Source organism: Pseudonaja textilis, unplaced genomic scaffold, assembly GCF_049901715.1.
Source record: "Pseudonaja textilis isolate UNSWEBS1 unplaced genomic scaffold, rPseTex1.2 PTEXCTG165, whole genome shotgun sequence".
Taxonomy (NCBI): Eukaryota; Metazoa; Chordata; class Lepidosauria; order Squamata; family Elapidae; genus Pseudonaja; species Pseudonaja textilis.
In genome coordinates, this window is record NW_028262484.1 from 452 (window position 1) to 25,023 (window position 24,572).

General features: G+C 39.3%; 1 protein-coding gene and 1 long non-coding RNA gene across 2 annotated transcripts; both read left to right on the plus strand.

Annotated features, from left to right (window-relative positions):
• Window positions 1-1,368: 1,368 nt before the first annotated feature.
• Window positions 1,369-9,616, plus strand: LOC148123857 (uncharacterized). Its single transcript, XR_015740496.1, has 3 exons — window positions 1,369-2,652; window positions 7,169-7,330; window positions 7,868-9,616. It is a non-coding gene; the product is annotated as an uncharacterized LOC148123857 (long non-coding RNA).
• An 8,803-nt stretch (window positions 9,617-18,419) lies between these two features.
• Window positions 18,420-20,015, plus strand: PTGER3 (prostaglandin E receptor 3). The gene has a single exon (XM_087918632.1). It carries the CDS (start codon window positions 18,818-18,820, stop codon window positions 19,751-19,753), a length of 936 nt encoding a protein of 311 aa, XP_087774758.1. The 5' UTR covers window positions 18,420-18,817; the 3' UTR covers window positions 19,754-20,015.
• Window positions 20,016-24,572: the final 4,557 nt, after the last annotated feature.

A 24,572-nucleotide genomic window follows, 5' to 3' on the forward strand; every position in this document is an offset into this window, starting at 1 on the left:
TACGATTTCCCAAGAAAAATAATATCTGCTTAGAATATAATATTCTGAAAACCTTTTAGATAAATATGGAATTCATGGGTCTGGGTTACATATATAATGGTCCCTGGTTAAGGAAACTGGATTGAATAGTGAATAAGATATCCAGGTTATGGTCCAGTGCATAATTTGTCCTAAGCAAACACTTTGTGCTTTTTTTTTTCTTCACTGAGGCTTTATGTCTGTTGACTCTTAATGAGATATGATGCCTCTTAATTAGATATGCAGTGCATGAGTCTAGATGTCTCTGTGAATATGATTGGCAGATAGATAGATAGATAGATAGATAGATAGATAGATAGATAGATAGATACTTCTGCTGAATTTAGCAAGATGGATAAATACCTGCTGAATTTAGCAAGCAGATTCTTTTACTGGTCTTTTATTCTGCTATCTCTCAGCAAGGCCAACTTTATCAGGAATAAAATGAGTCAAGCTATTTGACCAATGTCGTGTAAAATACAGTGGAACCTCCAGTCACAACTAATTCATTCCATAACTTCAGTCGCAACCCGATTTGGTTGTGAGCAGAAGTGAGACTGACTCTGCGTGCTCCTACAAAAAAAATGGCACAGAAGGGGAAATCAGCGCAGAAAGGGAATTGGCCACGGCCGTGTTTGATCGCCATCTGGTTTTTGAATCGTGACCTGGTTCAAAAATATTGTGGATTTTTTAGTCAGAACCCGATTTGGTCGTGGTCAAAAGCATTCGTGACCAGAGGTTCCGCTGTACAAGCCTTCACAATATGTTACTGACTAGCTCTTCTATATTGATTCCCAAAAAGATGCTTTATTATTTGTTTCCAGGGGGGTTAATCTTTCATAAAGAATCACCAAAAAGCACTATTCATCAAGCAAGAATGTTAATCTAATTCAGCACATGAGAGTTTCCAAATCCGGTCTATTTTTTAAAATGAATTAAAATGTTTCAGATCGAAAATGCAATTTATTTATTTAATGCTGCTAGATCTTTGTATGATTGATAAATAACAAATTTAGGCCAGAATGGTAATAGTAAATACATTTTCTCGAGTTCTTTTAAAATAGAATACTTTATTATTAAGCAGAAAATCCAATATTTTTCTATGAGGGTAAATTAAATTGTACAGTTATCCAGTTTTGTAAGATATATTATGGAACACTTAAAATTGGAATAAATGTATACAATCTAGGAACCCCCATTTGCATTTTCCTTGTGTTAACAATTTCTTGCCCTGTAAACAGCAAGCTGTATAAAAAGTTGTTTAAAAAGTTTTACTACTCTCATCAGTTTTTGCAATTTGCTGCTATTTAAACTAAAATAGATAAAACCTATCATTATGTTCAGGAAATAGGAATACAGTTTTAAAAATGAAAAGTATGAATACTTTGATGCATCATAAATCAGCAATGTTCCAGATGTTTTACAGACATAATGGATAAATACTGAAAATAACTTCCTGAACTCTAAAACTATGCCTAGAATCTAAATTAATTATGACTAAGAAGACACTCATTTATTTAAAAGAAAATCTCATAGAATATACTGGCATTTACTTTTAAATATATAAAATAGGATTATGTCAGAACAGACCCCACTAAGGCTTATTTCTGAGTAGATATATGCATGTTGCATTCATGCAACTTGGCTTTCATCAAGATTACTGAATTGTAATTAAGTTGCTTTCAAATAATATGCAACATAAATAACTTTAACTTGACTATTTTCTGTTTTGAATTGTGTAATTCTTACTAACTTAATAAAGATTCATTTTTGTCTGTTTTTGACTTGCACATCAAAATCCATTGGAAATATTCTTAAAGGTTAAGATAAATCTTTTCAAGGGATTATAATTTATATTTACAGGTAGTCCTCAACTTACAACTATTCATTTAGCAACCAGTTACAATAGCACTGAAAAATCCTTGCACTTAACAACCATTACAGCATCCCCGTGGTCACAGGATTGTGATTTTGGCACTTGACAGCCAGCATGTATTTATGATGGTTGCAGTGTCCCAAGGTCATGTGATATCACCATTTACGACCTTCCCAGACAGCTTCTGGCAATCAGTCAATGGGGAAGTGGTTAATCACTTAATAACTAAGGAAAAAAGGTACAAAAATTGATCCCAGTCATTTGATGACACTTGACCAAATCTTTTAGTGGTGGAATTGTGGTCATAAGTCAAGGACTATGGTAATCTTGTATTATTACTATTATTTATTGACTGCATTTAAAAAGACAATAAGTTTATCTTATGTGATAACTTGCAAACATAATATATGAAAAATTATTTAGGAAAAATATTTCAAAAAGCAATTTATAACATGACCTGAAAGATAGATAAAAATAAGTCCTGCTTACTTAGCTTATGCAGCTATTTAATTCCTAACCAAATTATTTGTTTGTTTGTTTAAATCACTGTGAAAAATGTCCCAGTGAGGTGAAGGAGATAAAATAATGTTATTATCAAATTCTGTTAAATTAAATTTGTTGGATTATTGTTTTTCTCTTCCTCCCAAAAAGAAAAATAAATCTTCATGTTGTTTCAGGTCCAGAAGCTCTTCCAGTTCAAGGTCACGGTCTCATTCCACTTCCAGAGAACGTTCTAGATCTCGTGGGTCGAAATCAAGGTGAATGAGGTAGCAAGCTCTGCTTGTCAGAGGGAGAGAGAGAGAGAGAGATGAAGAGGTCACCATCCATACTACTTTATTATAAGCATTTGCTACAAATGTCTTTCTTTTAATATAATTTTAGTAGCAAATGAAATTATATTTACTAAAGTAGCAAAATTATTATAACAAATTCTCCAAGAAAGTGGGAAAGTGAAGGTATTTATTTATTGTTTTAATTTTTTTTTTATATTTTTGAACCACCCATCTTCCTAAAAGAGGGTTTTTACAGAAACTTATGAAAATTGGAAAAGTGATAATTGTTTGAGTTTTCAGGGAGAAAGGCAGGAAATCTAACTAAAATGTATGTATAAATTCAATTTACCACTTAGCAAATATTATCTGTATTCTAAGATAAACCATATACAGAAATGCTGAATGTTGAATATTCAATCTTAAAATAACAAAGCTCTTTTCCTATTTGTACTACTTGTTTGTATTTCAAAAAAATAGGAAATAATGAAGAGTAATTATATTAAAATATATATCGATAGATAATTTTCTTTGTGTGTAAAACAGATATAGGTAAAGTACTGCCTTGCCAGTCTGATTTTTGCCCTCCCCAAATCTGTCTGAAAATGTGTACTTAATATGGTTGCCTACAATATAGGGCAGGATTTTAAAAAATTAATTCTAACACAATTGCATGCAAAGGTTTAGGTACTGCTGAGCAAATTGTATGTATCAGTGAATCCATGAGTGAACAGAAGCTGACAAAATGTCTACATTGTACATTGTTAAACAACTTTTTCTGAATATTTGAATGCATGCTTGCTATTTATATGCACTTTATAAATTCAAAATTAAACAGTGAATATGGTAGATACAGAAGTTTAGATATTAGACATTGTACTAGTCAGCACTTTATAATGTTCTTTGGCAGAAAGTTTCAAAATCTTTCCTAAGAGTTTTTTTTTTCTTGATTTAGGAATATTTTCCCACTCTTCCTTGCACAGCTCGTCTAGTTTAAAAATGTTCTGAGATCTTCTTGCCTCTACTGCAGGTTTGGGATATTCCCACAGATTTTCACTCTGGAAATTGGGAGGTTATGCCAAAATATATTTTCTAGTCAGTGGTTATTGTGGACAGTTGATGTATGTTTCTGAAATATTACATCTATGTTTTGCTTCAGTTTCATTACTGATTGTGGGATTAGCATCTGGGATATGTTGATAAGTAGTTCATTCTTGTTTCCAACAACAAAAAATATTTCCTATGCAAAGTATGGTAGAGTTAAGGTAGGCAAGGTACTGTTTCCTTCAGATGTTTTACCCTTTTTGCTAAAAATGTATCTTGTGCAGCTGCTGTGTTCACCAATCCAAAACATTAAAAAAAGTTTCAGGTTTTGTTCACCTGTGAAATTTGTCTTCACCTTTAAATTATAGGCCTACCAAACTAATAACCTTTTGGTATCTTATCAACAACTTGACAGTTAAAAAAAAGGGGGGGGGGTTAAGGAGCACTGATGCAACTAGAAAGGTGTCTTAAACTTCTGCACCCATTCAAAATTTTCTTATTTTAGTTCTGTAAACAACTGCATATGAATATCAAGTATAAATTTTTAGAAAAATAAAAAAAAATAACTTTGTACCATGTAAAGATTACATAAGCTTCTGATCATTTAAGAATGTATTAAAATGTGCAGCATGCTGGGTGGAGGTGGTTTCTAAAATTTTATGTGCAAATGTATCTGTTAACTCACTAAGGGCTAAAATTTGTTGTGCTCAGTTAATTTTTTTTAGTTAAGCTATATACAATTAAGGAATATTTAATCTGAAGTTCAGAGTTTGATAAATGATAGATAACAAGTGCTTAGCAGCAAAATGATTTTCTTTGATTTTTTTTTATGAGGCATCAGAATATTAGGGTGGTTTCAGAATCTAGTTCTTACCACTGTAGTCTCTTTAGAGACTGAGCTAAAAACCTGTTGTCAAATATAGGTAAAGTTGGCTTCAGCTCATTGTTTCTATTTTGTTTTACAGGTAGTTCTTGACTTAGGACCCCATTTGGGACTGGAATCTTGGTTGTTGAGCGAAGCGGTTAAGTGAAACATCACATGCCTGCTTCGTTCTGCAGCCACCTTCCCAGTTGCAGTCGTTAAGTGATCTCATGGGTTGTTAAGCAGACAGAGCCCCAAGTATGGGGTTCTTGGGGTAGGGGAAGCTCTAGGAAACTCCACTCAAGAACTGAAAATCACTCGGATGAAATCCAAGCAGGATTATCATCCCCTGAGTGAAGAAACCTACATGGCCTGTGGTGGGTCCTCTAGGACCTCCCCTACCCGCCCGAGACACTCCATGCTCATTCTATCCTTCATCCCCGTTCTCTACTTGGATTTTGGCCTGTTCTTGTCTTTGGGATGGTTGAAAGAGTTGCTTGCTGAAGGAGTTTAGCTTTCTGCATATCTGGAAGGGAACGCCACTGGCAGAATGCAGGACACAGAGCACAAATCGTCAGGATTTGAAGTCCATTTCTGCAGCCCATCAAAAGAGTTCTGCTCTCCTCCATGCACATCAAGGAACTCCTCTGGGAGGGGGCAGGAATGGAGCTTATACTTTCAGGATTTGAGCTGCTTCTATTTTCTGAGCCAGAAATCATATGCAGGAGGGCTTCAGGGAGCTCAAGCATTCAAGGTTTGATCTCCATTTCTGCACCCCACCAAAGTACAATACCCCTCCATGCGCAAAAGAGAAATCCTCCAGCAGCATTCAAGAATGGAACTCAAATCTTTTCAGTTCTGTTTCTGCACTTTCCAAAGAGCTTTGACTTTGGCAGACAGCTCTTGCAGCCAGCTCCCAGAGACAAGTGGGAGTCTTTTTAGAAGGCAGCAGCAATTTGCAAGCTTCCCTGTCAGATTCCACAATGAGATTCTGGAGAAGCTAGCAAATGGTGATCATATGACCATGGGGCTTTTGGCACTTGGTCATATAAGTGTGAACAGGTTGCCAAGCACCCAGTTTGTGATGACGTGATGTGGGAGTAGGGGGTCCAGTGTTTTTTGACAGCCAGAAGTGCTTTACAAACACCCTTTTCCAAGGCTGTCACAATTCTGAATTGTCATTATGTTGAGGACTACCTGTAATCTACTGGATACATGTTAACTTAGTTAACACTTTATTTTTTTGAGAAAGTAAAAATCTTAACTCCAAAGCTGCAAGGTACAAAAATTATTAATCTGCTTTTTCCTGTGTAATTTTTTCCATATTTACTACCGTATTTCCTTGAAAATACGATTTAACCAGAAAATAAGCCCTAGCATTTTTCAGGATTCTTGTAATATAAGTCCTATCCCCCAAATAAGCTCCAGTTAAGATTGTCAACCGGACGGGCACATTTAGTACAGTATTTCTCTGAAAATAAGACATCACCTGAAAATAAGCCTTAATGCATCTTGTAGCAAAAATTAATACAAGATTCGATCCTATTTTGGGGAAAATACGGTAATGAGGCCAAATATTTTAGGTCAAGAATTGGCAGCCAGAAAATAGACATTTCCCTTTCCTTTGAACGATTATATGCTCTTGTGGATGAATGAATCAGTCTGAAATGTTACTGCTTTATATCTTTGAGCTCTAGACTTATTCAGGCTGAAATAATCACCATAAACGTGGTGCTTTTTAGTTGCCTGTATTGCAAATGCAAATCTTTTACAGGTAGTCCTCAACTTACGATCACAAGGGGGACCCAAATTTCAGTCGTTATGTGATACATAATTAAGTTGTCATGTGATCAGCCCAATTTTAATAAATAATACATCTTTACGACCATTTTTCCTGCCATTGTTAAGCAAATCGCATGGTCAGGCGAATCATGCAATTATTAAGGAAATCCGGCATCTCCTATTGAGTTTGCTTGTTGAAAGCCAGCTGGAAAGGTTGAAAGCGGCAATCCCATGGCCACAAGACAGCCATCCTAAATGCAGGCCTGTTGCCAAGTGCCCAAATTGCAATCATGGCCACAGATGGTCGTAACTTCAAGGAAGGAAAGTTACTTCAAGGAAAAAAAAGTCATTTTTTCCAAGGCTGTCATAACGTTGAGCTGATGTTTACATGAACAGTTGTAAGTTGAGGATTACTTATACCAACATATTCTTGATGTTACAGTATATAAATGACTGTTGTGATCAGTTCAGCCTAACACTTTAATCAGATATTTGTTTCAAGGGTTTATTAAATAGATAGCATACTACATTATTTAAATTGACCTTTCCCTTCAGCATATGAGTAATTTGTATCTCTATTATTAATATAAATAAACCAGCGTAAAGGGCTTTTTATATTATGTAGTCAGTTCTGGACAGGCTATTGATGTGGCCCTTGACAAATACTGTTTAAAATGGTTGAAGTTTAGGTCCCTGTTAACGTGGCAGTAAGTATTTATACACTAATATCTATTCTTTGAATCTGCATTTCTGTATTTGATATAGAGTATTGCATTTTTGTTTATGCTAGGATTAAGTCTGATTTATTTCTTAAAGATCCAGCTCCAGGTCTGTCAGGGGTTCTCCAACCCCAAGGAAAAGATCTTACTCAAGCTCTCATTCATCCTCCTCCACTGAGAGAAGCAGAAAGAGAAGCCGATCTAGATCTTCTTCTGGTGATCGCAAAAAAAGGCGAACAGGATCACGGTCACCTGAAAGGTTTGGGTTTTGTAGAATAAGAATGGTTGTTCTTTAAATGCTGGCTTTGGAGGAAGAAGGAGCAGAATATTTTAAGCTGCGTGTATGTTGTGTTTGTGTATGTGGAGAGATAGCCATTTTATTCCGTCTAGCTATGGCAATAGATAGACAGATAGATAGATTAGATAGATAGATTAGATAGATAGATAGATAGATAGATAGATAGATAGATAGATAGATAGATAGATAGATAGATAGATTTTCTTGCTGCCTTTAATTACCAGTCTTAAAGATAATCATACACATGCAATGCAGAAAATGTGTGATTCTTATAGCACTTTTGTGAAGTTGCATTTTTAAAAAAATGTATAAACTCTTCTTAATCGAAGAGTCTTAATTATTATGTGAACTGTTCCATATTACTAAGATGCAAAGATGAAGTCCTAATAAGTACATTTCAAATCCTATTGCCTCTTCCTCTTTTTTTCATTCCCTGTGACATTCATAGCACTAAAAACTTACTTGTTTGCATGCTTTCTCCCATTTTTTATCTTTCAGAAACCGCAGGTCATCCTCTGGATCCTCTCATTCTGGATCTCGTACAAGTTCCAAAAAGAAATAATGTACAAAATTCAAATACACACACACACGCAAAAACAACAACAGTCCATTGCATGAGATAATATTAAAAAGTTGATGTTTTATTTGGTCAGAAATGGTACATCCTGCTAATAGAGATGCATGTTTAATGGAAAACTGCAGCTAATTTAATTCATAAAACGTCATGAAATATTTTAAGCCATAAATTGATCCCGGAAAGGCACTTTTTTTTAAATTGGACTTAATCTAGAACAGGTAGTTTTAATTTAGTCTAGTTTGAGAGTATCAGCCAAGTACCTTCCTGATCTGTTGCTATGTCATCATGTAGATTTCAAAATCTAGTTTCTGAAAAAGTTTAGTTTAATATTTCTTTGTCATCATTTCACTATTAGTAGGCAGGAACGTATCTCCGTTTCAGAGTAGAATATTTCTTTAAAGGAACAACTCTTTTTAGTAGGTTTGTGATTTCTAACTGAGAAGGAACCTCGTATAAATTATTTCCTGGATATTTTGCGAAAATCCCAAATCTTTCTGTATAAATTTCTGCAGAATTTTATAATGTATTATGTAAGGCATGTGCTGTATTTGATTCCATAGTCCTTCACTCTTTATTGACTCAGCAAATTACTATGCTGTAGATAAAATATGGAAAGAAATATATTTCTTTCAGGCAAGGCATCTATGTATCCTTGATGGTACTCCTGCCATCAGAAGACATTAAAGCAGTGTCACTTGGTGAAATGCAGCAACAGTGAAGAAAACCCCTTGTGTAAAATCAGTGATTTTCCAGAAAATAGCTTTCAGAACTAGAAATTATTTGTGCTCTAGCAGTAGTCCAGTCCTATACAGGCCTGTTTTGGCCAGAATACCATTTTTGGAAAACCACAAAGAACAACTTGATGAATCAACATCTACAAACTAGCCAAATTGGTATGATCTGGAGAAGCATTGTTCTTGAAATGGTTTATACAAAAGAATAGAAATCCTAAAACCTCTCATCTGTTTCAACTAATTCATGGCTTAACATGTTTCATTTTCACTTTTGTTTTACTGTCAAATGTATTTGTTAAGTACTGACCATTCTTAAACTAATTGGGGAAGATATGTTTGTTATCTTCAGTCACATCCAAGGTAAGTATGTTAAGGGAAATTAACAAATCTAAGGAATAGGCTACGCCTTCAATATCTTGCATTTTGGAAAATCTGCTTTGTAAAACAAACTGCTTGATGATAAATGGAGCAGAACTGCCAACAACTTTTCCCCCCTTTCATGGACATCTTAAAGTTGATGGGGGTGGGTGGGCTGATCAATGACATAGCAATAAGGCTTTGCTGTGTGAGTATTTTGAATAAATTTTGCAGAAAAATATGCCTGTAATCCTATATTGCTTCCTCTTAGGTGTCCTCTCTCTTGTGCTAAATTGTAGCATAGGTTGCACAATACAAATAGTCTTGTAACTGTGCCTCTCTGACTTTTTGAAAGTATAAAAAATGTGAAAACCAGATTTGCTAAATGCTACATGTTAACAATTTGCTATTCTTGTGCTTTTATTCACAGTATTGTACCTAACAAGTTTTAATCTCGGGATATGATAGGCTAGAATAAAGGAAAATTATGGGTTTCATTTGGCTTGGATTCAAATTGTATTGGTTATATGAAGATCCAATTCTGTGGATTTGTAAATAAAGCATGCCAGTTTAAAAAAATGTCATTTGTAGTCTGTATCCTTTCTGCTTAATGCCAGATGTTGCATAGATTGCAGTTCATTTCATTTATCTTCAATATTATGACTTGAAACAGTTTAAATATACTTGAAGTTTTGATCCCAAGTAAACCTGGAGATAGACTAATAATGGTATTTGTAGTATGAGAGATAACTGTAAAAGCAACAGTGGGCTTGCTTGTCCCTCCTTTGTCAAGTCCAGTGTGTGTATGGGGGCGGGGGCGCCTGGGGCTAGAACAAGGGTTGGGAATCAAGTCGAAAACAAAGCATCAAAAATGTATTCTTACAAACCCAAAATAAATTTGGTTTGTTTCATAGGATACAAAGTATACAAATTAGTAGACATGATTTTTTAAAGTTTTCTAACATTATTTCATTGAACTTTAAAATTTGGGACTACAATAAAAAAGATGATTATTTAGATACCCTGCACAGGTAGTCCTCAACATACGACCACAATTGAGCCCAAAATGTATATTGTCAAGTGAGAAATTTGTTAAGTGAGTTTTGTCCCATTTTACGACTTTTCTTGCCACATTTATTAAGTGAATCACTGCAGTTGTTAAATTACTAACACGGTTGTTAAGTGAATCTGGTTTCCCCATTGAGTTTGTTTATCAGAAGATCTTAAAAGGGGATCACATGACTCGACCACTGCAACCATCATAAATGTGAGTCAGTTGTCAAGCATCCAAATGTAAGTCGTGACCATGGGGATTCATAAGCAGTCATAAGTGTGAAAAATGGTCATAAGTCACTTTTTGCAGTGCCGTAACTTCAAACAGTAACTAAATGAAATGTTGTAAGTTGAGGACTACCTGTACAAGATCCTTTCCCCCTGAGTTGTTATGTTGGAAGAAATTTCTAGGACACATAATAACAAATATTAATATTTCAATAAACATATTTTGTTACAGACACCAATGAGTCAAAAGGCGTTGTAAGTTTGTTTAAATAAAACTAGTTTAAATTTTAAAATTCACAGATTAATGAATGATTGCAATGAAAGGCCCATATTTATTAAGGGAGAATGAGATAAATTATTAGTTCATTGTTTGAGTGGTGCAGTGGCCTAGAGATAGAGCTCTCGCTTCACAATCAGTTCGATCCTAGGTAGATATTTACAGGGATGGGATTCAAATTTCTTAACCGGTTCTGTGGGCAGGGCCTAATTTGTGGGTGTGGCTTGGTGGTCATGTGATTGGGTGGGTATGGCTTGCTGACTGGGCATGGCTTGGTCATGTGACTGGCTAGGTATGGTTAGATAGTCATGGGACAGGTGGGCATGGCTATGTGGCTGTGTGACTGGTAAACCAAGTATAAGTGGTCCTCGCTTAATGGCCAGTTGTTTAGCAAGTGTTCTAATTTACGACTGACCTCCCCAGAGCTACTTGACCTGTTTTTGGTATTTTGACAGTGATGCACACACACGCACACACACACTTATGACCAGTTACAACATTCCACACAGTCTTGTGACTAAGGTTTTCTGTGTTTTTTGCCAGTTTCCAACAATTCCTTCTGGTTTCCGGTTAAAAATGGACTTGTTTAACAACCAGTGTTTGCTTAATGACCACAAGATTCATTTAATGACCATGGTGTTTGCCTAACCTAGGGGGTCTGCAACCTTAAACACTCAGAGCCATTTTTCTATTTTCTTTTAAACAAGTATCTGTGTGTGTCTTTCTTCCTCTCTCATCTTTCTCTCATCTGTCTTTTTCTCCCTCTCTTTGGTTTCTCATCTTTCTCTCATCTATAACTGCTAAGATTGTTTTTAATAATCCTATTCCTTTGCAATTTTTTCACACACATTTGTGCATATGTATCCAATACTCTTTCTTCCTTTCCGCTATGTATTCAAAATGGGAAATGATTGTGTTTGTGTGAGCGTAGCATATGTATATGTGTGTTATGGATGTGTATGGATATGAATATATATTTCACAATTAATGTGTGCCAGTGTACTTACAGTAAAAAAATGACAATAAAAGTTACCGTATCCTATCTTTCCTTCCCAACCCCATTCTTCCCCACACCCTATTTTGTGTTGGCTTCCCAGCCAAGTACTTATCAGGTCTGATCCTGTTTAGCTTTCTAAAATCAGCCTACTGAAATACATACCAAACTAAACTGCCCAATAATTTACCTATTATCACTATCTTGCACCTGATTTCAATGTAAACAGCCAATCTGCAGTATTACTAAATTTTGCTTGGCATCTGCTGCATGTTATTTTCACTTCCTTGATAATCTAGTCTTAGCTGGGAAAACAGTCTGGAGTCACTGGCGAGAGCAGCTCGGCACAGAGAAAAGCCGCGCATTTCCCCATAATCTTTTTTCTGCAAGCAGCCTCGTTCTCTCCTCATTTGTGAAGTGCGCTAAGTTTAAAGGTGCTGCGAGAGGCTGCTCGCTGAGAGGAATATGGGGAGATGCGTGACTTTTCTCTGTGCCAAGAGGGCTGCTCTCTTTCTCTCGACTCTTGGCGCAGAGAAAAGTCGGTGAGAGCAGCAGTTGAGGCGGTTAGTCACCTGTCCCAGGGCTCATGTTCACTATACCTGCAGGAGGTGTGGGATGCAGTGGCAGCGAGGCGGTGATTGTGATGGCAGCAAGGAAGGCAATGGCGATTCCTTCTGCGTGGGGGCTTCTAGGACCAGCCCCCCCCCCCCCAGCCATCCATGCGGCTGCACACATTGGGGCTTCCAGGCTCTGCTCCCCACAGCTGCTGTCAGCTGTCCCAGACTAGATCAAGGGGCGACTTGCTAACACGAGCCTCTCCACATGTTGCTTCCTGCTGCTCTTCTTTCACTTCTGCTTCTCTCACCTGCTGCTCTTGCTGGGAGAGCAAGAGAGTTTTTCCTGGCACAGTGAAATGCTTGCAAGTCCCCTCCCATCGGAAACTGCTCCCGAGCAGCAGAGAGAAGCAGGATTCAACTTGGTTGCTTCTCTGCTGCACGGGTACCGCTTCCAATGGAGGGGGACTTGCAAGCATTTCACTGTGCCAGGAAACTCTTGCTCTCTCAGCTAGAGCAGCAGGTGAGAGAAGCAGCCGCTAACCTGGCTGGAGCCTACAGGAGCCTCCCCACATGTTCCCTGGCAAAAAGCAAGTGGTGTAAAGGCGACTGGCAGCGGCAAAAGGCAAGTGGGGTGGGGAAGGAGACTGGGGATAGGCGACGGGCTGGTGGGGAAGGAGACTGGCGGCAGATAGGCGACGGGCTTGCAGAGCCTCACTCACCCAGGGAGTTCAGTTCAGGCAGGGCTGCAGTGGAAGGCAGACAGCAATGGCTGGCCTGGCGGGTGCTCAAAAGCAAGCTGCAGGCAACAGTGTCAAGCACGCGCATGATGTTGCACATATGTGATAAGGACTGACTGGGCAGGTAGAGAGGTGGGGCCAGCCAGAAGCCTGATTTAACGGTTCTCCGAACTACAGAGAATCATAACCGATTCTACTGAACCGGTCCGAACTGTATGTATGGATATCAAAATCATGAATAAACCTAATATATCAAGCAGCAAACAGCAGCTATTTGCCTATCATTGCAGCCCAGTGGCTTTAGAACTAAAACTAGAAAGCCCTGATTTACACATTTTTAGTTATTTGATCCGATATTTACAGTACTACCCATTCAGCAAAAGGAATTCTCCCCGAGTTTTCAAAGAAAACAGTCAAATATCTGTTTAAGGGGGGAAGCAATGGAAGCAGTATTGACGAATTGTATTGTTAGCATAGTATAAATTAAAAATACTTATCAAATAAATTACATTTAGAATTAATAGTTACCAAAATAAAACAGGTTCTTCAAATTCTAGAAAATGGGAATGAATAACAATTAGCAATGTAAGTGTATTCAGTTTCTACTTTTAGCAGCTAAATTAGCTGAAAAACAGCTAATATCTGGTCAAGATTCATTTGAGAAAGTCTGATTAAACCATTGTATGACAAGAATATTGAACAATTGTTCTACAAGGAATTGTGGGATTTCATTGCTTTATAAGAAAGAAGCACTTCATAACTTTATTTTAAAAGGATCTTGAAAAAAACTATCTAAAGCCGATAGGTTTCACTCTAAATGCAAAATCTTTGTAAATTTACAATGATCACTCAATTATAATTACAGGAAAGTAATAAATTATTTTCAAATCTTCCCCGAAAATGCTTCCATCAATCCTCCATTCGCTTCTGATATAACATCCACTTGTTATTGGGGTCTTATTCTTTCTCACCTACTTTCTGCTTGGTCATGCTGTAGTTCAGTTGCCCTTCCAAGGAACATGCACATTGATACACAAATTTATAATCTCATTGATTATGCTGAAAGATTGGGTTTTCCAAGGTTTCTAGATCCTTGGAGCAAGCTAGAAAATATTTTTCATTATTAATAAAAAAACCACTGGCTATTTCTTCTGTATAATTCAAAAACTCATAAAATGAAATGGACACAAGAATGTTTTAGAATTAGAATGCTCTTTATTGACCAAGTGTGATTGGACACAAGGAATTTGTCTCTGATGTATAAGCTGTATGCATACATACAAGCAACGAAGTGACAAATCATAAATCATACCGTGTTTCTCCAACAATACGACCTCCCCCAATAGGAAGACCCAGCATATTTTCTAGGCATAAAATCAAATTAAGCCCCTCCCCCCAAATTTAGGCCTATTTTAAAACATGCAAAATGGGGAGAAGGGCGGGGGTACTTGCCGTTAGGAGCATCCCGCGGACAGCAATTCCTCACCACCAGCTGCTCCTAATGGGCGATCATGGCAGCACGGAGAGCTCCCTACACCTGTCAAGCACCTTTGCGGCAGACCCAAGACCTTCAGCTGCTGTTGATTTCCCTTCTGCCCATGCCGCCGCCGTGTTTGGAGCTGCCAATTCCACATTTGGAGCATCACTGCTGTTTGGAGCACTGCTGCCATTTGGAGCTGCTGCTTCTGCATTTGGAGCTGCCGCTGCGTTTGGAGCTGCCGTTTCTACGTTTGGAGCGCTGCCGCTGTTTGGAGCACCGCCATCATGTTTGGAGCTGCCGCTTCCGCATTTGGAGCTGCCGCTGCGTTTAGAGCTGCCGCTTCTGCATTTGGAACCCCACCGCTGTTTAGAGCACTGCCGCTGTTTGGAGTTGCCATGTCCGCATTTGGAGCTGCCGCCGCGTTTGGAGCTGCCACTTCCGCGTTTGGAGCACTGCCACTGTTTGGAGCACCACCGCCATTTGGAGTGCCGCCGCCACTCCAAACACAGCAACAGCTCCAAACATGATGGCGGTGCTCCAAATGGTGGCGGCATTCCAAATGGCAGTGGCACTCCAAACATGGATGTGGCAGCTCCAAACGTGGTGGCGGAATTGGCAGAAGGGAAAGCAACAGCGGCGGGTGCCAAAGGTCTTGGGTCTGCAGCAAAGGTGTTTGGTGGGAGTAGGGAGCTCTGCGCTTCGCCATGATCACCCGTTAGGAGCGGCTGGTGGCGGGGCGCTCTAGATGAGGATGCAAGGGGGGGAATTAAGTCACCCCAAAAAAGACAGCCTAGCTGTTTTTTCGGGGCTCAAAAAAATATAAGACCCGGCCTTATTTTATGAGAAACACGGTAATATACAAAAATCATAAAATGCAACCGGCAAAATGGTAGTCACAAGATACCAATAAGAGTAGCTAAAAGGAAAGATGAGAAGGATAATAGTAATATAGTCCTACCACATGGTTGGATATTCCTAGGCATAACAGCATCCTGACAGGAGGAGCTGAAAGAGTTTTTATGTCCAGGATGTGAGAGGTCTTCTCAGCTCTCTTTCTGGCTCATACAGTATACAGGTCCTCAATGGAAGGCAGGTTGTTGCAATCGTTTTTTTTCTCCAGTTCTAACTCCATTTAAGTCTGTACCTCTTTGATTGCTGTACCAAACCAGGCAGTTATAGAAGTGCAAATGACAAACTCAGTTCCTCTGTAGAACTGTATCAGCAGCTCCTTGGGAAGTCTGAGCTTTCTGAGTTGGCACAGGAAGAACATTATTTGTTGTGTTTTTTAATGATGGTTCTAATGTTTAGGTATCCATTTCAAGTCTTGGGAGATTATAGAACCCAGAAACTTGAAGGTGCCTACTGCTAATACTGTGTTGGTACTATAGAATAGGAAGGCTCCTCTTAGAATCTACTATCATCTCTACAGTTTCAAGTGTGTTCAGTTCTAGACTGTTTTGCCTGCACCACAGACAGTGGTTTAACTAGTCAACATTATACAGCAGATAATTGTTTCTCAATCATTAGCCTAAATCATTAATGAAATGCTGTTTTAAGGTACTGGGTTAAATTACATATACCTTTTATCACTAGGTGGCATTACTGCTATGTTTATTAAAAATTTGCTTTAAAAACAAAATTGTAGCCAGAAATACCATAGTCAGATGACAAGTACATGAGGGCAATATTTAAAACTTGCAAGTCAATGATAGCATAAAGTCTGAGCACTGCAAAATACACATTTCCTGGTAATCAGTACCTTCAGTCACTAGAGATGAACAGAAGGCCCTAGAGCAAAGCTATCTGGTCTCAGCAGAAGCCTGTGTTTTGCAAAGGGGCGCTCACGACATGGACCTAAAAGGATTTAACAGGGTTCATTCAGTTCAAATCATGGAAATTTTATATATAGTATTCAGCTTTGTTCGGGTATTTTCCCACGTCATTATAGCTGTGCTTTTAAAATTGTAGCAACATTTCGGCAGAATCTCAGCTGCCATCATCAGGCTTCTGTGTGTGTGTGTGTGTGTGTGTGTGTGTGTGTGTGTATTTGTTTTCTTAAGTTTTCGCGGGTACTTACATGTATGGCATTCAGCTTTGTTCGGGTATTTTCCCACGTCATTGTAGTTGTGCTTTTAAAGTTGTAGCAACATTTCGGCAGAATCTCATCTGCCTAAAAGTCTGACTCACAGATGAACACTATACAGAAGCCTGATGACGGCAGATGAGATTCTGCCCAAACGTTGCTAGAACTTTAAAAGCACAACTACAATGATGTGAGAAAATACCCGAACAAAGCTGAATGCCATATATATATATATATATATATATATATATATATATATATATATATATATATATATATATATATATATTGCCGCCTATACGCCCATGGCGACTTGAGGCAGCTTCCACAATGTAAAACCATATTTAAAACAAAAATAAAAAATAAAAAGAATAAAAATTAAAAAAGAATCAAATGAGTAAAGTACAATCGAATAAAATTTGGGAAAACAAAAAACAAAACAAAAAATCAAAAACCAACTCCCAACCACCCCCCTCCCAGACGACAGATCACACTAGCCACCTGATGGGCTCCATCCCTCTCTGGATTTCCCAGGCCTGCTGGCAAAACCAGGTTTCCAGTGCCTTTTGGAAGAGTATTAGTGAGAGGGCCATTCTAATCTCTGGGGGAATGATGTTCCAGAGACGGAGCCACCACGGAGAAGGCCCTTCTTCTGGGTCCCACCAGGTGTATCTCCCTCATGGGTGGGACCCACAACATTCCCTGCCTCCTCGCTCTAATGGGTCGGGTAGATGTCACTGGCAAGAGATGTTTCCTCAGATAACCCAGACCCAAGCCATGAAGGGCTTTAAAGGTGACCACCAGCACCTTTAATTTCACCCAGAAACAAATCGGCAACCAATGCAGCACCTGCAGGAGAGTGACACATGTGCACAGCAAGGGCTGCATAAAACCATGAGGGCTGCTGCATTTTGCACCACTTGGAGCTTCCAGATGCTCTTCAAGGGCAGCCCCATGTAGAGCACGTTGCAATAATCAAGACGGGAAATGTCCAGGGCATGAGTGACTGAGTAGGGACTACTGATCCTGGAAAGGGCGTAACTGGTGCACAACCCGCAGTTTGCGCAAAGGCCCAAACTTCTTCAAACAGGAGTCAGGAGTCCAGGAAAACCCCTAGGTTACGCACAGGGTCTGTTTGGGGTAGTGCCACCGCATCCAAGATTAAAGGTGGTAATTCTCCCTGAATCAATGAACCCCAAACCCAGAGCCACTTGGTCTTGCATGGGTTTAGTTTCAACCCGTTGCTTCTCATCCAGCCCCTAACAGCCTCCAGGCATTGCGAGAGGGAGGACACAGCAACACTTAACTCACCACAGGCGGAGACATATAGCTGAGTAGCATCAGCATATTGGTGTTACCTCAATATTACTATTCTGTACAGAAGCCTGTTGCAGTGCAATATCTCATAACACTCCCACACCCCAGAAGCCATGTTTCATAATCCCCTCACAGATTTTCTCTCTGTCTCTGTCTCTGTCTCTGTCTCTCCCTCTCTCTCACTCACACACACACTTATACCATATTCCATTCCTAAAGCTAAGGGAGTAGTAGGTTACTATTCCTACCCAACATAATATTAATAATGCTATATAATATGGAAACGTGATTAAACCTGTCCCCAAGGTGCTTTTTCAGGAGGCAACTGGCCTCTCTGGTTTTTCTTTGAAAACGTTTCGCTTCAGAATCCAGTTGCCTCTTGAAAAAAGCACCTCTGGGAAGACCATGACCTGGATGACTTGAGAATCTCCATGAGACGTTGTTAAACCCGATAACCCCATCCCAAGATGTCGGGCAACTTTAAGTGACCATTCTGTTTAATCTTTTCCACCGCTCCCTTGATCCTGAGCCATGGACTGCAATCCGCCCCTCGATTAACCTCAGGGGATTATTCGCCCTTGAGTGAGGAAGAAAGGGAAAACTGGGCTCCAAGCGACTTGCGAGCTTGCGCGCGACCCGGGGTGGGGGGAAAGCCCGCCAACCGTAACCCAAAAGCCAACCGGGAGGCAGGTAGGAAAAAGGAAGAGGGGAAAAGGGAAGACGCCTGGGCTGTAGAAAAACACCACGCCCGGGGAGAGTCCTGGGCACTTTTTGAGCACTTGCGCTTTTCTAGTTGGGACCGGAACGGCGGGCAGAAAAGAGACGCCAAAGTGGGAGAGCTTACTTTTCTCTCCGAGAGAGCGAAGGAGAGGCACCTGATGAATGAAAGCTCCGCCTCCGCGCCTTGAAGAGAGCGGCGGGTTATCTCCCTCGACCACTTGAAACTCCGAGGGCGGCTCGCCAAAGGCGGGAGCGCCGCGATGGAAGGGAACCGCCTCGCGCTCCGCTCCCTCTCGCCGCCCGGGCTTCTTCTCTAGCCCTTCGAGCGCGCAACATGACTTTCCGCGGGCTTTATGGGGGCCGGCTCAACTCCACGCAGTTCGCCATGGCCCCCCTCGACGCCGCCGGGAGCCCGGAGAAAGGCAACGGCAACGGCAACGGCAACGGGACCTTCGCGGAGCAATGCGCCTCCGTCTCGGTGGCTTTCCCTTTGACTATGATGATCACGGGCATGGTGGGCAACGGACTGGCCATGCTGCTAGCCTACCGAGCTTACCAGAAGAAGGAGAACCAGCGGAAGAGGCCGTTCTTGCTGGGCATTGGTTCTCTGGCCCTAACGGATCTAGTCGGGCAGCTGCTGACCAGCCCCGTGGTCATCACAGTGTACTTGGCCAATCGGAAATGGCAGGCGGTGGACCCTTCCCAGCGCCTGTGTGTCTTTTTTGGCTTGGCCATGACCGTTTTTGGTCTTTGCCCTCTCTTCATAGCAAGTGCCATGGCTTTGGAAAGGGCCCTGGCCATCCAGGCCCCCCATTGGTACACTGGCCACATGAAGACCAGGCTGACCAAGATGGTGCTACTTTGTGTGTGGCTGACTAGTTTTGCCTTTGCTCTCATGCCCATGATGGGCTTTGGGAAGTATACGCTTCAGTGGCCGGGTACCTGGTGCTTCATCAGTATGAAGGATCATGAAAATGCCAGGGTGGGCAATGCTGTTTTTGCTTCTATGTTTGCTTTCTTGGGCCTCTTTTCCCTCGCTGTTACTTTGGCATGCAACATGACAACCATAATTGCACTGGTGTGTCGCTGCTGGTCCAAGAGCTCAACATCCCGATCAAGGAAGCAGTGGGGCAGGATTACCATGGAAACCTTTATCCAGCTGCTGGGAATCATGTGTGTCCTCCTTGCTTGTTGGTCCCCACTTTTGGTAGGTTTCTTCAGTGTGTCCAGTTGCTACAGAGGGGCTTGTTGGCGCAAAGCTAGTCTATAAATTGTTGTAGTAAATCTAATGTGCGGGAAGCATCCAGTTAGAGAAAACTGGCAATAGTGCGTAACTTATTACATATGTGCCTTTTTTTTTACAAGGCTCTGATATGTGTTAACATTTAAAAATGTGTGAGAAAAGAGATGACATCTTAACAAAATTTTAAGTTCATTATTAATTAGTGTGCTATGCAACTTTGGTCAGTGTAATTTTTCTGTTTATATAACCCCTGTCCTGTCTTTAGCTTTATTAAAATTTTGTCCAAACATCTTTTGAGATGAACCATAAACACATTTCTTATTGTCTTTAGTTAAATATTGTTATAACTGAAAGTGGTTGTAGATATACCTAATTTCATTTTAACCATCATAGCAGTCCCCATTTTGTTGTTTTCTTCCTGGTTTTATTGAGATTTCTTCTTGGTATTGTAGATCTTTGGAAAAATATGAAATGCTTTACCAAGGTGAGAATGAAGCAGTATATTCTATAACGTTAATGGCTTCTTTCAAAAGAAACATGGAAAAGTATTTGAAAATAGGTTGATCTCCTAAATGTGATATTCCAGAGTCCTGGGTAAGACCTCTGTAATAAGTTAAAACTATGCTTTGAGTCTGAGATTTATTCTTTGCAAAGCATGTGCTTTGCTATCAACCTGAGCTGACATTATCTGTACAGGAAATAACCAGTTGCATTGCATTATGTGGGTGCTTTATCTGGAGAAGATGAAGAAGACAGAGTACCAGTCAGATTTGGATATGCATCTTTTAAGCCACACAAAGCTTTTCCTGAATAACTATTCTATAAGGTATGTATTCAGAGAATGAAAAGGCCCACTGATCAGCACTGAATACCTGGCTGACTTAATAACTCTTTGTATTAAATTAACAGAAGTTAAGGTTGTGAACACTAGATAGCATCTAAGTCATTGGATCTGTTGGCTAGACTAGACATAATCATGGCGTGATCTACATATCAAAATGTAGCTGATGATCATACTTGAAAGTCTTTTGGAATTGGCTAGCTATATTTAATATAGACAGATTCTATATAGGAATAGAAATAATGTGATCTATATGTCAAAACAATGATAAAGTTTGAAATTTTTGAAATATTTCATGATAATGAAGAAAATAAATTTAAAATAGTATTTTTAATCAAACAAGTTAAAATTGGAGTTAAGAGTCCTGGTGGGGCAGTGGTTAGAATGCAGTATTGCAGGCGAACTCTACTCACTGCTAGGAGTTCAATCCTGATTGACTCAGGGTTGACTCAGCCTTCCATCCTTCCAAAGTCGGTAAAATTAGGACCCAGATTGTTGGGGGCAATGGGCTGACTCTGTAAACTGCTTAGAGAGAGCTGTAAAGCACTGTGAAGTGGCATATAAGCCTAAGTGTTACCTGTATTGTTATTGCTATAATAAATGAAATCTGAACAGTAGGCAGAAATACTGAATTTTATTTGCAAAAGTACTCCAAAGATTGCAGGTATATGAAAGGCCACAGTAGAAGTAGATAACTGTCAAACGATCTTCCCAAACTTTAGTCTTGGACTCATTACAAGCTTTGCTGAGACAAGCTGGATGTTGCCTTCTCGAGGAACAATAGAGGCATGTTCTAACAGTGATTTGTTCACAAGCACCCCACCCCAAATTTGTAACTCCTCTCCAATCTGCTTTTAACCTCCAAGGGTCACAAACTATGACCAAAGCGAAGAACCTTGTTCTATGCAATCTATTATGTTATTTCACCTGTTTTAGTTTTCTACTGCTGATAAGAGTTGTTCATTTTAATCTGCAGTTTTTGCTCTTAACTCCTGGAGAGCTATTTATAGGAATGTTTATTCATTTAGTAAATAAATACATGAAACAGCTTATCTTCAATTGTTAATTTCCTAATTGGGTTACTTTTGACCTTGAAGACTCACCCACAAGTAGCAGAGAAAAGGTTTTAATGAGGCACAGTGAGTGAATTAATCTGCAATCCATTGTGGCACGTTTTCACTTGTTCCCAATCCCATCTTTTTCATAGAAATTACAGGATAATTTAATCATAGAGCTAGTTAGTTTGACTATACTTCAGTTATGGATTAGTTTGTTCTAAAAACAAATGATCATTTTTTAATCTGAATATCTCTCTGTTTATATTATTCAGAAAACATAATCTGTATTAAACTAAACATTTTGCCTTTTCTCCAAGCCTAGCAGCACTGTTTCATGTATTTATTTATTAAATGAATAAACTTTCCTGTAAATAGCTCTCCAGGAGTTAAGAACAAAAACTGCAAATTAAAATGCACAACTCTCATCAGCAGTAGAAAACTTAAACAAACTCAATAATTCCTCTATAGAACTGTATCAGAATATGACAGTATCCAATGATCTGGAGATTTTTTTTTAATTTCTTTAAATGATCAGGCTACCTTGAGCTGATCCTGATTTAGCCTGTTGTTTTTTTAGCTGTCATGCACTGAGTTAAAGCTCTTGAAGTGACTATCTAATGCACACCTATAACACTGCAACTTCAATCAGATGACAAATAAGCAGTTGTTTTCATTATTGTCCTTTGTATTTCAAAAAATAGATTGAATCATTGAATCACCTAATAATCACCTAGTGGATGTGATACAAGAACATTCTTAAACATTCCAAACACTATTGATATTGACATTTCTTGTAGATGTTGGCTTTCACTTTAGAAACCAGAGCCTCAGTGAAACAGAGAATAGTTTCTCAGTGAGAATTTGGCAGATAGATACAAATATCCAAATGGAAAAATACACATCTCCTAAATTAACTTTGTTCGTTTGCTGTTCTAAAACAGCCTTACGTAATTTGGTGCTAGTTGCAACCTTACCCTGTTGGCAGCTGAAATTTGTTTGAGATAAATGTTGGCAACAAAGAAAAGAGAGGAAGAGTGAAGATTATGGATATATTTTTTTTTTGTCTCAAGGACAAAAAAAAACACCCCATAATCTAATTCCCAAAATCCTCCTAACCCAAATCTACCACTTTATCGCTGCATTATTGTCAAACTCTGAGGTAAAAAAAAGTAATGAATCCAGTCATTCAGATTAATAGAAAAATGTTTCAAGTCTTACTTGTTTCAACTAAAATTGAGTGGTGGGATTCATCTCCAGGAGGGATGAGACTGCCTACTGAGATGAGGTAGACCAGTTGCTTTCGTGGTTTGGAGACAATAACTTGATCCTCAACACCAATAAGATCAAGGAGCTTATAGTGGACTATAGAATGAACAGATCAGACATCCAGCCCTTGCTTATCAATGGAGACTGAGCGGAGCAAATGGCCAGGTTTAAGTTTCTGAGTGTTACCATAAGAGAGGACCTGACCTGGGGTGCTCACATTACAGCACTGGTCAAAAGGGCCCAGCAGAGATTATACTACCTGAGCCTTCTCAGAAAAAAACAACTGAATGAGAAACTGCTGGTGACCTTCTACTGCTGCACCATTGAGAGTATCTTAATTTATTGCACCTGTGTATGGTTTGCCAATTGCATGGTGGCAGATAGGAAAGCACTCCAGAAGGTTATAGTCATTGCCCAGAAGATCATTGGTTGCCCGCTCTCCTCTTTGGAAGAGCTTTATAGCTCCCACTGCCTTAAGAAAGTTCAAAACATTCTCAAAGATCCATCTCATCCTGGAAACCCTTTTTTGAACTATTACCATCTGGCAGATGGTATAGAATAATAAAAACAAGCACAAATAGGCTGAAAAACAGCTTCTATCCCAGGGCAGTAGCTCTGTTGAATTCTGCTATATAGTGCAGTATTGGTACAGTGTTGGGGTTTTTTGGTTCAATGTGTGGAGTGTGAAGGATGTGTGTTTATGTTTATTTTCATGGTCATGATGTGCACTGAAGATGGTGCTTGATTGCGTTGTACAGGTGCAATGACAATAAAGTAAAGTAAACTAAACTAAATAAAACTTCCAGAAAGAATAGAACAGCAATGGGAAACCATATGTTGGAGATGCTGAGAGCCAGAGCTTACTTTTAATGTGCAAATATCCTTGCCTTGTAGCCATGCCTCATACTATCAAATTCCTTGATTTCCAAATACCATCAAGGACCATTTGATGTCTGAACTACAATATGCTAATCCTGCTTCTTTAATGTACTGGGTCAAGTCATAATCACTCTGGTTATTTTCCCCAGATTTGTGCACCTACATTCTTGGTTGTGATTTTGTTTTGACTCCTAGCATATTGGCATGCACTTTATTTCCTCTTTCCTAATCTCATCTTCTGTTAATATTTTTTCTGTGCCAGAGTCCAAATTAGGGACTCCGTCTCCAAAACAGATGAGGGCCCTTTCCCTCTCCTTCTCCCCCTTCCTTTAGTTTTAAATGGACCATGAATGTGGGAGATATAGTACACAATATACAATATACTCTTAATGAGTTTATTTATTTAGTGTATGGTAAATGCATGGACTTATAGTAGCTCAAATGTCATTGTCCAATCCACCCAGCCATTCAAGGACAGGACGGTCCACACTGAAAAAAATCAGACACTGAGCCAGGTGCAAGCTCCCAATGGACACCTGGACGCAACAGGTGCCGAAGAGCATCACAGTCACACTGAGAGGCAGAGACAAGACCCCACTCTCTTAATGAGTTTTAAAGAGGGTTAGGTTTTATACAGGTAGTCCTCAACTTACAACCACAACTGAGCCCAAAATTTCTGTTAAGTGAGGTATTTGTTAAATGAGTGTTGCCCCATTTTACAATCTTTCTTGCCACAGTTGTTAAGTAAATCATTACGGTTGATAAATTAATAGCACAGTTGTTAAGTCAATCTGGCTTTCTC